Source organism: Sorex araneus, chromosome 2 (genome assembly GCF_027595985.1).
Source record: "Sorex araneus isolate mSorAra2 chromosome 2, mSorAra2.pri, whole genome shotgun sequence".
NCBI lineage: Eukaryota > Metazoa > Chordata > Mammalia > Eulipotyphla > Soricidae > Sorex > Sorex araneus.
Genome location: NC_073303.1, coordinates 28,024,594 through 28,036,747, shown reverse-complemented (window position 1 = coordinate 28,036,747; position 12,154 = coordinate 28,024,594). Strand labels below are relative to the sequence as shown.

Below are 12,154 nucleotides of genomic sequence, written 5' to 3'. Positions count from 1 at the left end.
TAACCACTATTAATTCATAACATAGCAAAGAAAAAATATATAGGTTAATATAGGAAAACAACTGTGTCAAAGAAACAATATTGGCATCCTCAATTTTTTTTCCTTTTAACTAGAGAAATATCTGTACAAGAATAAGGGGCACTTCCCACTTAAACACCCATTGTCAATATATTCACTTCAGTATAAATTAAGTTGTGAGAAGATGGTCCAAATAAACTACAGTCATCCTATAAGTAACTAACTGTACTCATTTTAAGAAGCATTTCTCTCTTACTAGTTTTACTTATTTCCTGATAATCTAATTTATACGGAACTTCCTTCATGAAAGAAAAATGTACTTTGATATCATTACCAATTCATAAAGTTGATGTCAAATAGTAAATTCAGTTGCCCTGAAATTTTAAAAAAGAGTTTCATGCTTGCTCAACTGTAACTTGTTAGGATTTTTCCCTTCTTCAACTATAGTAAATAAAATTAGGTAATTATTTACAGTGAATTTAAAGTCTTTTTCAGTTAAAGAAATATGTATGTTTTGCTGTGATATAGTATGATTGGTTTTTTTTTAATTGAGCCACTGTGAGATACAGTTACAAAGTTTTCATGTTTGATATTCAGCTATACAATAATTTATCACCCATACCTCCATCAGTGCAAATTTTCCGCCACCAATATCTCCATTATCCCCTCCACTTCCATCCCAGTTCTTACTCTGCCTCTACAGCAGGCAACTGCTCAGATACTCTCTCTCTCTAGTTTTTGGCATTATATTTTGCTCGGATATTCCCACCACACTTTTTAATTATTTTTTAATTTATTTTTTTTTATTGTATCACCATGTGGAAAGTTACAAAGCTTTCAGGTTTAAGTTTCAGTTATACAACGCTCAAACACCCATCCCTTCACCAGTGCACATATTCCACCACCAAGAATTACAGTATACCACCCCCCAACCCCTCCTGCCTACCCAGCCCCCCATCCCGCCTATGTAACTGACAAATTTCACCTTACATTCAGTTTATTTTGATTACATTCAATATGTCAACAAAAAACTCACTATTATTGTTTGGAGTTTCTCCCCCAAAAGTTGGACCTGCTGAAAAAGAAGCATTTGATAATTTGTTTTCCATTGTTGAAAATGAAGAGATATGAGGTTGAGCGGCTGCACTAGCAGCCGCCCTGTTTTGAATTTCTGTATTTTAGTATTTTAGTAACTAAGTCCAGAGAATTTTCTGCCAGAAATTGCATCATTGCAAGCTTGTACCTCTCTGCTACTTTATATAGTATGATTGTTCTTAAATTTCACTATTCCTACATTTAAAAAGTAATTTTTAAATGTTTTGAAACGTTTTGAAAAGGAATCTGTTATTTTCATTAGTTCATTTCAACTAAACTCTTTGAAAGACTGCAAGTATGATGAAGGTGATTCTCAGGCATTTTTGTGGCTGTGTTCTAGGTCAAGTGTTTATTTAAATTTTTTTTAATGCACCACCACCATAAACACTTGATGATTTAATTAAAAAAATTTAAATCAAACAACTCTCATTCACTGCTTTGGGAATGTTGTCTGGTTCAACCTTCACAGAAAATAGTAAATTTTCTCAAAAAATTAAGAATATAAAGAGCATTGTGTGAAGTAAATTAAATCAGAGGAGGGCAAATACTGGTTGTTCTCTCTTACATGTGGCAAAAAAGTAACAAGAAAGAAAATGGGAGGTATCAGATGTGAACATATCCTTGGCCCAAATTACAGAAACTATAGTTAAGGAAATGAGGAGATTTGGAATAGGGAGAAAGGATCAGTGATAATATAAAGGCATTTTTCAGGGACCTTGGATGCTTTGTGTATAGAGTTGACATGACTGTAATTATGTGCCTCAAACTATAATAATTAAATCAAAACAATGATCTTGCCAAGGAGTCGGGATGGAGTGGAAGAGAATAAGGGGATGCTGGTTGGGAGATTCTGAAATTGTAGCCTCTCAGCCTCGTTCTCCATTCTGACACCTTACAGGAGACAGAAATACCTCAAACCCACTGTAGAGAGGAATCAGCAAGTGAGGAATTCCTGTTTATTAGAGATATTATTTCCCTAACTCTAGAGATAAGCTTCCAGACAGTATAATTTTATTTTAATTTTTATGTAGGACCCTAATTTATAATCTTGTTAAGACAAGTTTCAAGCCCACAACATCCCAACACCAGAGTTTAATATACCCCACCAATGTTTCAAGGTCCCGGCACTCACCTTACCCTACTCCCTTGGTAAGCTGCTCTCTATAGGACTCCCAGACAATGTCTTATTAACAAAACTCAGAGACTAAGAAGGAGACCAACTTTCAGTGCTTGGCCCACAAAAGTCACACTGAGTAGTAACTGCCTTAAAATTTGGATATAGGGGCTGGAGCGATAGCACAGCAGGTCGGGCATTTGCCTTGCACGCGGCCGAACCGGGTTCGAATCCCAGCATCCCATATGGTCCCCTGAGCACGGCCAGGGGTGATTCCTGAGTGCATGAGCCAGGAGTGACCCCTGTGCATCGCTGGGTGTGACCCAAAAAGCAAAAAAAAAAAAAAATTTGGATATGCGGGCTGGAGTAATAGTACAGCAGGTAGGGCATTTGCCTTGCACATGGCCGAACAGGATTTGATCCCTTATGGTCCCCCAAGCATCGCCGGGAGTAATTCCTGAATGCAGGGCCAAGAGAAACTCCTGAGTATCGCTGGGTGTGACCAAAAAAAAAAAAACACCTTGGATATTATCAGGAATCAACAGGTGACTTTGTCCATGGACAAGGGAGCATTATACTCTAAGAATTCAAGTTCAGCAGTAACTATTCAGGAATTTTTAAAAAAAATGGAAGGGATGGGTATGAGTCAACATCACCAAGAAAGGATCTAGAATCAAAAGAAGCACTACCAGATGTCCAGTAGGGTCAACAAGAAGCAAACTACCCCAATAACTCTCCACTGTCATGAGGTTCTGGCACCTAGGGCTCTCTCTATGTAGCAGATAGACATATTTCAATGAAATTCCACTGAGTATAGTAGTTACCCCTTGACAACAATTTACTTTCTGAGGTTTCCATTACTTAAAGTCAACCATAGTTCATTATTACTGGAAAATTTCATAAACAATGTGGAAATTTTAATGATTGATTGATTAATTGGTTTAGGGCCATGCCTGGAATACATGGAACACTCCTGGTTCTGTACTCAGGAGTTGATCCTGGCATGCTCAAGGACCATCTGGGTACCAGGGATTGAACCTGGGTTAGCCACCTGCAAGGAAAATGCCTTACCCACTATACTATTGTTCTAGCATCCACAATGTTTAAATTTTAAATTAAACAACTATTCCAACTCTTCTCTAGTCTGAGAGATGGGTCATCCTCTCAGTTCCATGTCTTCCTACTTGCTTTTCCCTCTAGTATTTAGATTAAAAAATTCAAAGGATTCTAGAAGAGCTGGCCTCACTACATTTTCTAATGCTCAGATACCTTGGGGAGAGAGATCACAGTCATATAGTTTAATTACAGTGAATTTATTTAATTGTATTAGTTGTTGTTCTCAATCTCTTACTGTATCTATCTACAAATTAAGCTTATCATAAGTATTAGTATTTTCTGGGGGAAAAGGAGTAGGGTTCAATATTATGGAAAGTTTTAAATCATAAATAAAGTTTCTGTCACTGCTGTTTGTAATTAAAATATTATATAATAATATTTAAAATAACTCAACCAAAATTCAAACTTCTATTGTTTGAAACAAAAGATATCAAGATAGCACTTTCATTTTTGTTATACTTTCTCAAAAAGTGAAAATGGAGTCCAATCAATGTGACTTTCCAGAAAATGCTTGATATTTTTAGATTTAGACACTGCTTTTTGCTTTATTTGTGTGTTTTTTTTCAGTGCTCAGGGAGTCATTGCAGTGCTGATGAAAGAACCAGGGCTAGCTACATGTGACAAGTGCCTTAACCCCTATACTATCACCCCAGTCCTTTAGAGCAGGATATATTCCAGACATCTATCACAAGGGACCATTAAGTTTGTCCCCATATAGTTCACTCTGCCTACTTACCACATCACAAAAGTGAGAGATCAACATACCCTAAGGCCACTATACTAAATATCAATACTAAAGAGTAGTGGAAAATGTGCCTCCATCTCAGGAGGGCAGCCCAAGATGCTTCTAGGAACACATCCTCCTCCTAACCCAAGTAGACTGGATCATTTCAAATATGCTCCTTTCTGATGATGCGGGCCAAATATAAACTAGAGACTGAACACAATGGCCACTCAACACCTTTATTGCAAACCACAACACCTGATCAGAGAGAGAGAACAAAAGGGAATACCCTGCCATAGTGGCAGTGTGGGGTGGGGGGAGACGGGACTGGGGAGGGGGGGAGGGATGTTGGGTTTACTGGTGGTGGAGAATGGGCACTGGTGAAGGGATGGGTTATCAAACTTTGTAAGGGAGAAACATGAGCACAAAAATGTATAAATCTGTAACTGTACCCTCACGTTGACTCACTAATTAAAAATAAACTATTAATTAAAAAAAAACAAATATGCTCCTTTCTTCCTGTAAAATATTCCTATCTCTTTTCATTCAATATGACTCAAGACACAAATAAATTCAAAATCTTATTTAATTATGATAAAAGCTCTGTGGTCAGACAAATTCTTTTGAACAATCTTAAGGGGTGGGAAAGAAAAGAAATATAAAGTTCTCTGAGGACTTGTGTAGAAGCTTCTGGGAGCAGCACACAGACAAAGGCCCCAGGACGAAGGACATTGCATCACAACCAATTCCTCAAGTGGGGGTCAATGCGGGAATCATTGTAGGCCTTTCAGAAAGCCATATAGACAGATAGGACTGACATGAGAACTCTGGGAAAGAACAGGTATTACAGAAGAACAAAGTGAATCCCCATCAAAGTATCCTCAGGAATCAGTGAAGGAGCCCTGTAGAAAAGAAAGAATGATCAGCCCAGGGCATCCTGAAAATCATGCCTTCTGCCTTCTTCTCTGGATCCCTGCAGCATCAGTTGGAGAAAGCTAAGCTCTTCCTCTAACATCTGGTTAGTAAGTGCCAGATTGGAGGTGTGGGAGGATGATATCTGTTGGATATTAACCCTAAGTGTTTTAAGCTTCATTAGTGAATCTCCATTTCTCCTCCTCCCAGACAAACTCAGAGTGCTCTTACAAGCACCCCTAGTCCCCTGGGGGGAAAAGAAAAGCAAAATAGATGTCACTGGGAGACAGAGCATTTCCTTGAGTTAATGCCCCCGGGAGAATTGCCTCCATTGAAAAGCTTTACCTCTATAAATGATCAATCACACCATGTGCAGTCCTATACCTTGAACACCTTCAAATGTTCTGTAAGTATGCTAACAGTTCTGCATTAAATGGGTCATTTGGACCATCTACCCATGAGTCCCCCATCTCTTTATCACACACCACCCCACAATTCTTGAACTCACAATATGCTTCCAGTTGATACAAAGATTCCTATATTTAGTAAATCTTATTATTCACCTTCTTTGAAGTACTTGTAGCCTATGTGACATTCAGATGTAGATGGGCAGTAACCACCAGTACGTGGCACAGTGGGCCTCATCCTGGTATGTAACATCCAAGATGTGCCTCTAGCCCTAGTTTCACAGAAATATGAAATTAAAGCCATGGACTAATTCCTGGGAATAACCTTGAGAGCTTCCTATAGGAACTGAGGATATTTCTCTCCTAACTCTTGTTATCATACTATTAAAGATACATATTAAATTGAGACCTCTTTGTCCAGCTTAACCCACCTCATACCTTCCCCTTTATTACCTCTTCTTACCCCACAATCAATCCATTCAATGAATTAAAGCAGAAATGTTACCTGCTGGTGGAGGTCCAGAAGATCCTACAAAAAGAGTTATACAAAAAGAGTTATAAAGCCTCATTACTAAAACAGTCTCTTTCGTCCCAAGGGGAAATAAGATATACAACTTAACTGGAAACTGATTGCCTCCCTGAACATTGGACAAAGGTCTTAACTAAAGATACTCCAAATTAATAAAACAATCACTAAAAGGGAGATAATGAGTGAGATAATGATCAACAAAAAAGAATCCCTTGACACAATCATTACTTGTGCTCAGGCTACATTTGCCACTAACATGGATTCCAGTGTGTCCCCCTGGGTTGTTTTGTCTCCTCTTTTCAGGATCAGAAGGCAGTAACAGAGAGACAAAGTTCTCCCTGGGCAGAGAGCCTTAGGTATAGCTTTCCATCTCATTCCCCAGAGTAACTTACCCTTCTGACTCCGGTGTCGGAAGAAGAACCCCAGCCCAAGGAAGATCAGTCCCAGCACAAAACCCCCAATGCCAGTCAGCATCTTGTTCTTCGCTGAGTCAGACTGCGCTCCTGCAAAGTGTGAGTGTTAGCATTTGTTCAAACACAGTACAAGTCCCTTTGGAAAGTCTAAAACATAGCCTGAAATACAGGAGGTGGAAGAACTAGGAAATCTACACTCCATTCTGACCAATCCTAGATATGCAAGTACCTGCCATAAGACCATTGGACACCATGGGGAGATAAGAAAGAGAATGGGTGATCCTTGCTCTTCAGTGGACCTAAGGAACATGGAAATAAGGCCTTAAGGAAGTGGGGGGGAAGAGAAGCAAAGGATGGAGAAGGGCAGGTGATGAAGAAGAGAAAGGGAGGAGTAAGAGTATGGGACATGAGGGGTAGGTGTGGGAGGGAAGGAAAGGTAGGAAGAGAGGGGGAAAGAAGGAGATGGAAAGGTGAGAGGGAAAAGGAGGAGGAGGGAGAGGAGGGGAAAGGAAGAGCAGATTATGGGAAATAAAATAATATCTTTCTACCCAAATAGATGGGAGGAAAAAACTTGTTAGGACTGGTTTCTGGAACCAAGGACTTGAATTAGGAATGATCTCTAGTATCTGAAAAACAGTGAGATCAGGATTCCTTGTGAGCCCCTTGCCTTGGTGCGAAGAAATGCTCTGGACTGTGGTTCCCTGCTCAGCAGTCACTCTGGCAAAAAAGGGTGGTTTGGGATGGACACAAGGGAACTCTACCCACTGACATGCGGGGCCCATAATGACAGGAAACAAACTGTCTCTTACGCCACTCCACTGAGATGGGGGTCTGGAGGCTGGGGTGCTCCACTTGGCAGGTGTAAACGTCTCCACGCTGGGGGATCATTTCCAACATCACTGTGATCTGGAAGGTCCAGTCCCCATTCCGAAAAAGGGGAGTGGACATCACACCAGTGGTCTCTTCCTGGTCATTCCGGAACCACCGCACTTTGACCTGGCCTGGATAGAAATCTGTCACCGAGCAGACCAGCAGGTTGTGGTGGTTTAGAGCCTCTGTCTTAGATGGGGAGATGGTCACCTTAGGTTCCACTGAGGGAGTAACAGAAGGTAAAAGACAGTGAGATCTGAGAACACAGAGCAAGTCTCCATCCCCTGGAGTCAGGTTTATTGTTTTTGTTTTTGTCATTTTTTTGTTTTATTTCTCTATTTGTTTGTTTTTTTATTTTTGGTGCCAGGCAAAGAGATCCCTTGATTGCAAATAAGGGTTAAAATACAAATGCTTTATGTATTAGCTTGAAGAAATGAATTCATCAGTTTACTTCCAGTCTCAAGAAACAATACTAACGAACATATGGAAGCTAATCTCTTGATATTGACAAGCACTTTAAAATTATTAAATGCGAGGGTCAGAGTCATGGAACAGCAGGTAGGGAATCTGCCTTTTACACAGCTGACCCAGGTTAGATTCTCCAGTGTATTTCCACAATTCCTCATGTAGTTCCCCAAGCCTGTCAGAATGAACCCTGAGTGCAGAGTCAGGAGTGAGCCCTGAGCACTGTTGGGTGTGGTTGAAAAAGAAAAACAAACTTATAAAACATGGGGCTGGCGGGATAGCACAACTGGTAGGGCATTTACCTTGCACTTGGCCAACTCAGGTTTGATATCCAGCTATCCCATATGGTCCTGCAAGCAACGCCAGGAGTAATTCCTAAGTGTATGAGCCAGGAGTAAACCCTGAGCATAGCTAGGTGTGACCCAAACAGCAAAATAAAATAAAATTATAAAACATTTTATGGTAGATCATTATGCTAGATCATTATTTATATTTTTATTTAAAATTATAAACATGGCACAGAGAAACAGTACAAGAAGGAAGATGTTTTGCTTGCATGTGACTGACCCAATTAATCCCTGGAATCATATACGGTCCCTGAGCACCACCAGGAGTGATCCCTGAGCACAGAGCCAGGAATAAGCCCTCAGCACTGCAGGAATGGACCACCTCCCCAAAAACAACATTAGGCTTCTTACCCTCCCCCACACTTCTTAAAACTATCAGAATCAGCTCTAGCTACTCCTGACAAGCAGTGACACCACTTTCAGTCAGTTCCCCTGCTCCTCACAGCAGAGAAAATTCTGCACGTTTGACTCTCCTGCTACCACTGGACCATCAACACTAGTCCGGTGCCTTGAATTGTAGCATAAATAATTCAGACACGTGTCTTTGTCCCACAAAGTATAACAATAGGGACCATTATGATCCTTTCTCCAAATCACTGTTTTTCAGCGGTCTCCAAAATTCCCAGTCTGCGCTGCTAAGGAACCTGTGGCACAAGACCACTTCTTACAGGCTGTCCTCAGCCAGGGCGGGGTGACACGGGCGCCTCAGGGAGCGCGGGCCCGGTAGGCACCAGGCGCCGCCCCGCAGAGCAGAGGAGACGCGCCAGGAGCAAACTCCCTGGGCGGGACCGGCCCTTAGTGCCCAGGCAGCGACCCCGCGGGACCAGGGGGGCTGCCCGCGGGCCCTCCGCCGCCCGGGGACACGCTCACGGCCCGGTGCGTCCCCCGCCCCTGGCCCCGGGTCCCACCCGCCGTGGGTCTCGCCGGCTCGGCTATCAGGGGAGTGGCGAGTCCCGCGCGGACCCCGGGCTGCTGCGGGCCCCCGGCGGGGCTCACCTCTCCGGGGCAGGGTGGTAAGTTCCTCGAACTCGTAGTTGTGTCTGCACAGCGTGTCCACATAGGCCCGCCTTTGCTCCAGGAGGTCCTTCTGTGAGTTCCAGTACTCTGTGAACGGCCGCCCCAGCGGGGTCACCGCCTCATGCACCCCCACGTCGCTGTCGAAGCGCACGATCTCCTCCTGGTTGTAGATGTCTTGGAACAGGAGCCGCACCCGCTGCGTCCCGTTGGTGAAGTAGCACAGGAACTTATACTGGTACACGAAATCCTCTGCGGGAATCACCGCGTGTCAGGCCCGGCGGGGCGTTAGGGTCCGAATGGGCGGCGGCAGAGACACCTAAATCCTGCCGCCCCCGCCACCCCCACCCCCACTCCGCGGCTCCCAGCCTCCCCCTCCGGAGCCACATTGGACCCCTGGGCTGCCCCTTCCAGGGACCACCCGCCCTCAGATCGCCAGGGATGGAGGAAAGGCCATGTCAGAGGCAGCCCTGGGGCCGGGGAGAGGAATGTGGGCTGTCGCGGTCACTGCATACAGATCGTGCGACATCTCATTTTTCATAGACTTGCTGGGAACCTCAGCGGTTAGTAAGCATCTAAGAGTTGAAGAGAATGACCAGAAAGGCCATTACCCTCGCCCACTGCCTGACACTTATACTCATTCTCCTGTCACAGTAGAAACTAATGCCTTCTTTCCTTCCTGTACCTGCATTTACCCACTGCACCCAAAAGGCTGTAGGAGTTTTCTTGCTACTAAAAGGATAACCTCCGGAGACCTAAACGGAACATTGTACTCATGGCAAGCACACAGGCTTTTGAATTACAGAAACTCAGTTTCTGTTGAAACCTTGCCAATTATCAGCTTGGCAAGCTGCTTAAGAGAGTATCTCTAGTGGAAGCCTAATTATGTAGAAAGAAAGTTAAATCATCTCAATTAGAAAGATTGAGAAAATTTATATAAAAATTCTAACCCTGTGAATGCCCTGCCAAGGAGGCGTGGGGGGGAAGGGAGAAGAGGGGGTGGTGGGAGGGATGCTGGGACCATTGGTGGTGGAAAATGGGGACTGGAGGAGGGATGGATACTTGACCATTGTATGACTGAAATGTAAGCACGGAAGTTTGTAAATCTGTAACTGTACCTCATGGTGATTCAATAATAATAATAATAATAATAATAATAATAAATTCTAACCCTGTGTCTAAAATAGACTGATTTCTCAATATGTCTTTTTTCCTTCTTTACATTCTCTTTTCTCCTAAATTAAATCCAGCATCAATTCTTTTCAAAATCCCAGTCAGGTTGAGAAGGGAAGCCTGACTCCCAGGGAAGGGGAGTCTAGTTCCTGTTCCCCTTTTGGGAATCCTGCTCTTGTCCCCTTTGTGCTCATTACCACAATCAGAGGAAGCCTCACCCCAGTCCTGCTTTTTACCAAATCTAAGCATTGTCTTGCCCTGGCTTTGTGCAGTGTACTACTCCATGGTCATGTAACCCTGACTCTCCCGCTACAAGCGAGAGCCTTGTCTAGTGTAACCAAAGCCTCAAACGGATGCTTAGGTTTTGCAGAAGACTCAGCTGGACAGGCAGGCACCCATGCTAAATAAACCCGGATTTTCTTGTTCCTCTAAGTGTGTGTCTTTGTCTCTTCCTTTGCAGGGCTTTTCTTCAACATTTCTGGCACGTTGGCTGGGAAGACAGCAACCAGGCCGGCATATAAGAGTGAAACTTCAAATTAAGACTCCCCCTCCATGGTCTCTACCACAGCCTCACTCAAATCAAGGGTTTACTCAACATCCTCCACACAGTCAAGAATGCAAAATCTTTTTCCTCAAACACTTAAGCTCTAAAGAGTTCTGTAAGCCATACTGGAAGACCCCAAATGAAAAATCCTGTTGAGTCTTCTCTAGAGTCTTGTTTTCAAACATAACCCCAAGTTCACTTTGCCCTGACACTTGTGATAGTACACACACACACACACACACACACACACACACACATACACACTCTCTCTTTCTACCTCTCTCCCTCTGTCTCTCTGTCTCTATCTCTCTGTCTCTTTCTTTTTCTCTCTCTGTCTCTGTCACTGTCTCTCTGTCTCTGTCTCTGTCTTTGTCTCTCTCTCTCTCTCTTTCTCTCTCTCTCTCTCTTTCTGTCTAATCCTCTATTTGTAACATCACCAGTGGGATGGGGATTGCTCTCATCTTGTCTTTAGAAGGTAGAAATGAGAATGTGACATTGCCGTTTCCCAAAGACAAGGACTCTCGGGGCTGGAGCAATAGCTCAGCAGGTAGGGCGTTTGCCTTGCACTCGGCTGACACAGGTTCAATTCCCAGCATCCCATGTGGTTCCCTGAGCACCGCCAGGGGTGATTCCTGAGTGCAGAGCCAGGAGTAACCCCTGTGCATTGCCATGTGTGACCCAAAAAAGAAAAGAAAAAAAGAGACAAGGACTCTGATGAAAGACTGTGCTTCCAGATCACAGACTCCCCTGGTCTCAACCCCAAGCGTCCCCTGAGTGCTGAGCAGAAGCTGCCCTGTACTTACTTGGAGTGTCTCTGCCCTCAGCCCCTGGGGTTCTCAGCAACCCCAGCAGCAGCACCACAGCTGCTGTCCACAGGCTCCTGGAGCTCCACGGAGTCATCGTCACGGTCAGAACTGAGAACAGAGGGAGAAACTAACCTGTTTAAGACGACTCACACCTGGTGACTCTGAGGAACCCACAGAGACTAAAATACTATGAAAGCTTCCAAGCATGGCAGGATTGGCAACTCCCTGGGAAAGGAACCAATCAGCACTGGAACTGGAGCAGCTCATCTGTCTCCAGGCAGACACTTTTCATTCCGGTGCTCACTTCAATGCCTGGCACTCTGTCTGCTTCTAATCAGACTAGATGGACTTTTGAGGCAAATTTTTTTGATCATTGTATAAGATCTGAAGATTGAATGCCTTAGGTATTTAAAGAATCAAAAGATAAAAATGAAAAAAGATTCAAGAGTAACTCATTTGTTTCACTTAAAGTTCATTATTCTTATACTTGGACTTTTTTGTAAAGAACACAGGTAGCCATGTTTATTCATATTTCAGGGGTAAGATTATTGGCACAAAGATATCTACTTTTATTATCTTAAACACTGTATGATGTTTAAGTTGTGAT

At 43.2% G+C, this 12,154-nt stretch overlaps 1 protein-coding gene across 1 annotated transcript; it reads right to left on the bottom strand.

Annotated features, from left to right (window-relative positions):
• Window positions 1-4,641: 4,641 nt before the first annotated feature.
• On the bottom strand, window positions 4,642-11,693 carry LOC101558910 (HLA class II histocompatibility antigen, DQ beta 1 chain-like). The gene is made up of 6 exons (XM_055128609.1): window positions 11,545-11,693; window positions 9,007-9,276; window positions 7,138-7,419; window positions 6,308-6,418; window positions 5,892-5,915; window positions 4,642-4,969 (listed from the first exon to the last, which is right to left on the bottom strand). The coding sequence occupies exons 1-6, from the start codon at window positions 11,639-11,641 to the stop codon at window positions 4,956-4,958; spliced, it is 798 nt and encodes a 265-aa protein (XP_054984584.1). The 5' UTR covers window positions 11,642-11,693; the 3' UTR covers window positions 4,642-4,955.
• Between the last annotated feature and the right edge of the window lie 461 nt (window positions 11,694-12,154).

Excerpts from the sequence above, each read along its gene's own strand:
- LOC101558910 (XM_055128609.1), bottom strand. The coding sequence starts at position 11,641 with ATGACTCCGTGGAGCTCCAGGAGCCTGTGGACAGCAGCTGTGGTGCTG. Across the intron at positions 7,420-9,006 it reads TACCACCCTGCCCCGGAGAG|TGGAACCTAAGGTGACCATC; the intron begins GTGAGCCCCGCC and ends TTACTCCCTCAG. Across the intron at positions 6,419-7,137 it reads CCCCATCTCAGTGGAGTGGC|GAGCGCAGTCTGACTCAGCG; the intron begins GTAAGAGACAGT and ends CACACTTTGCAG.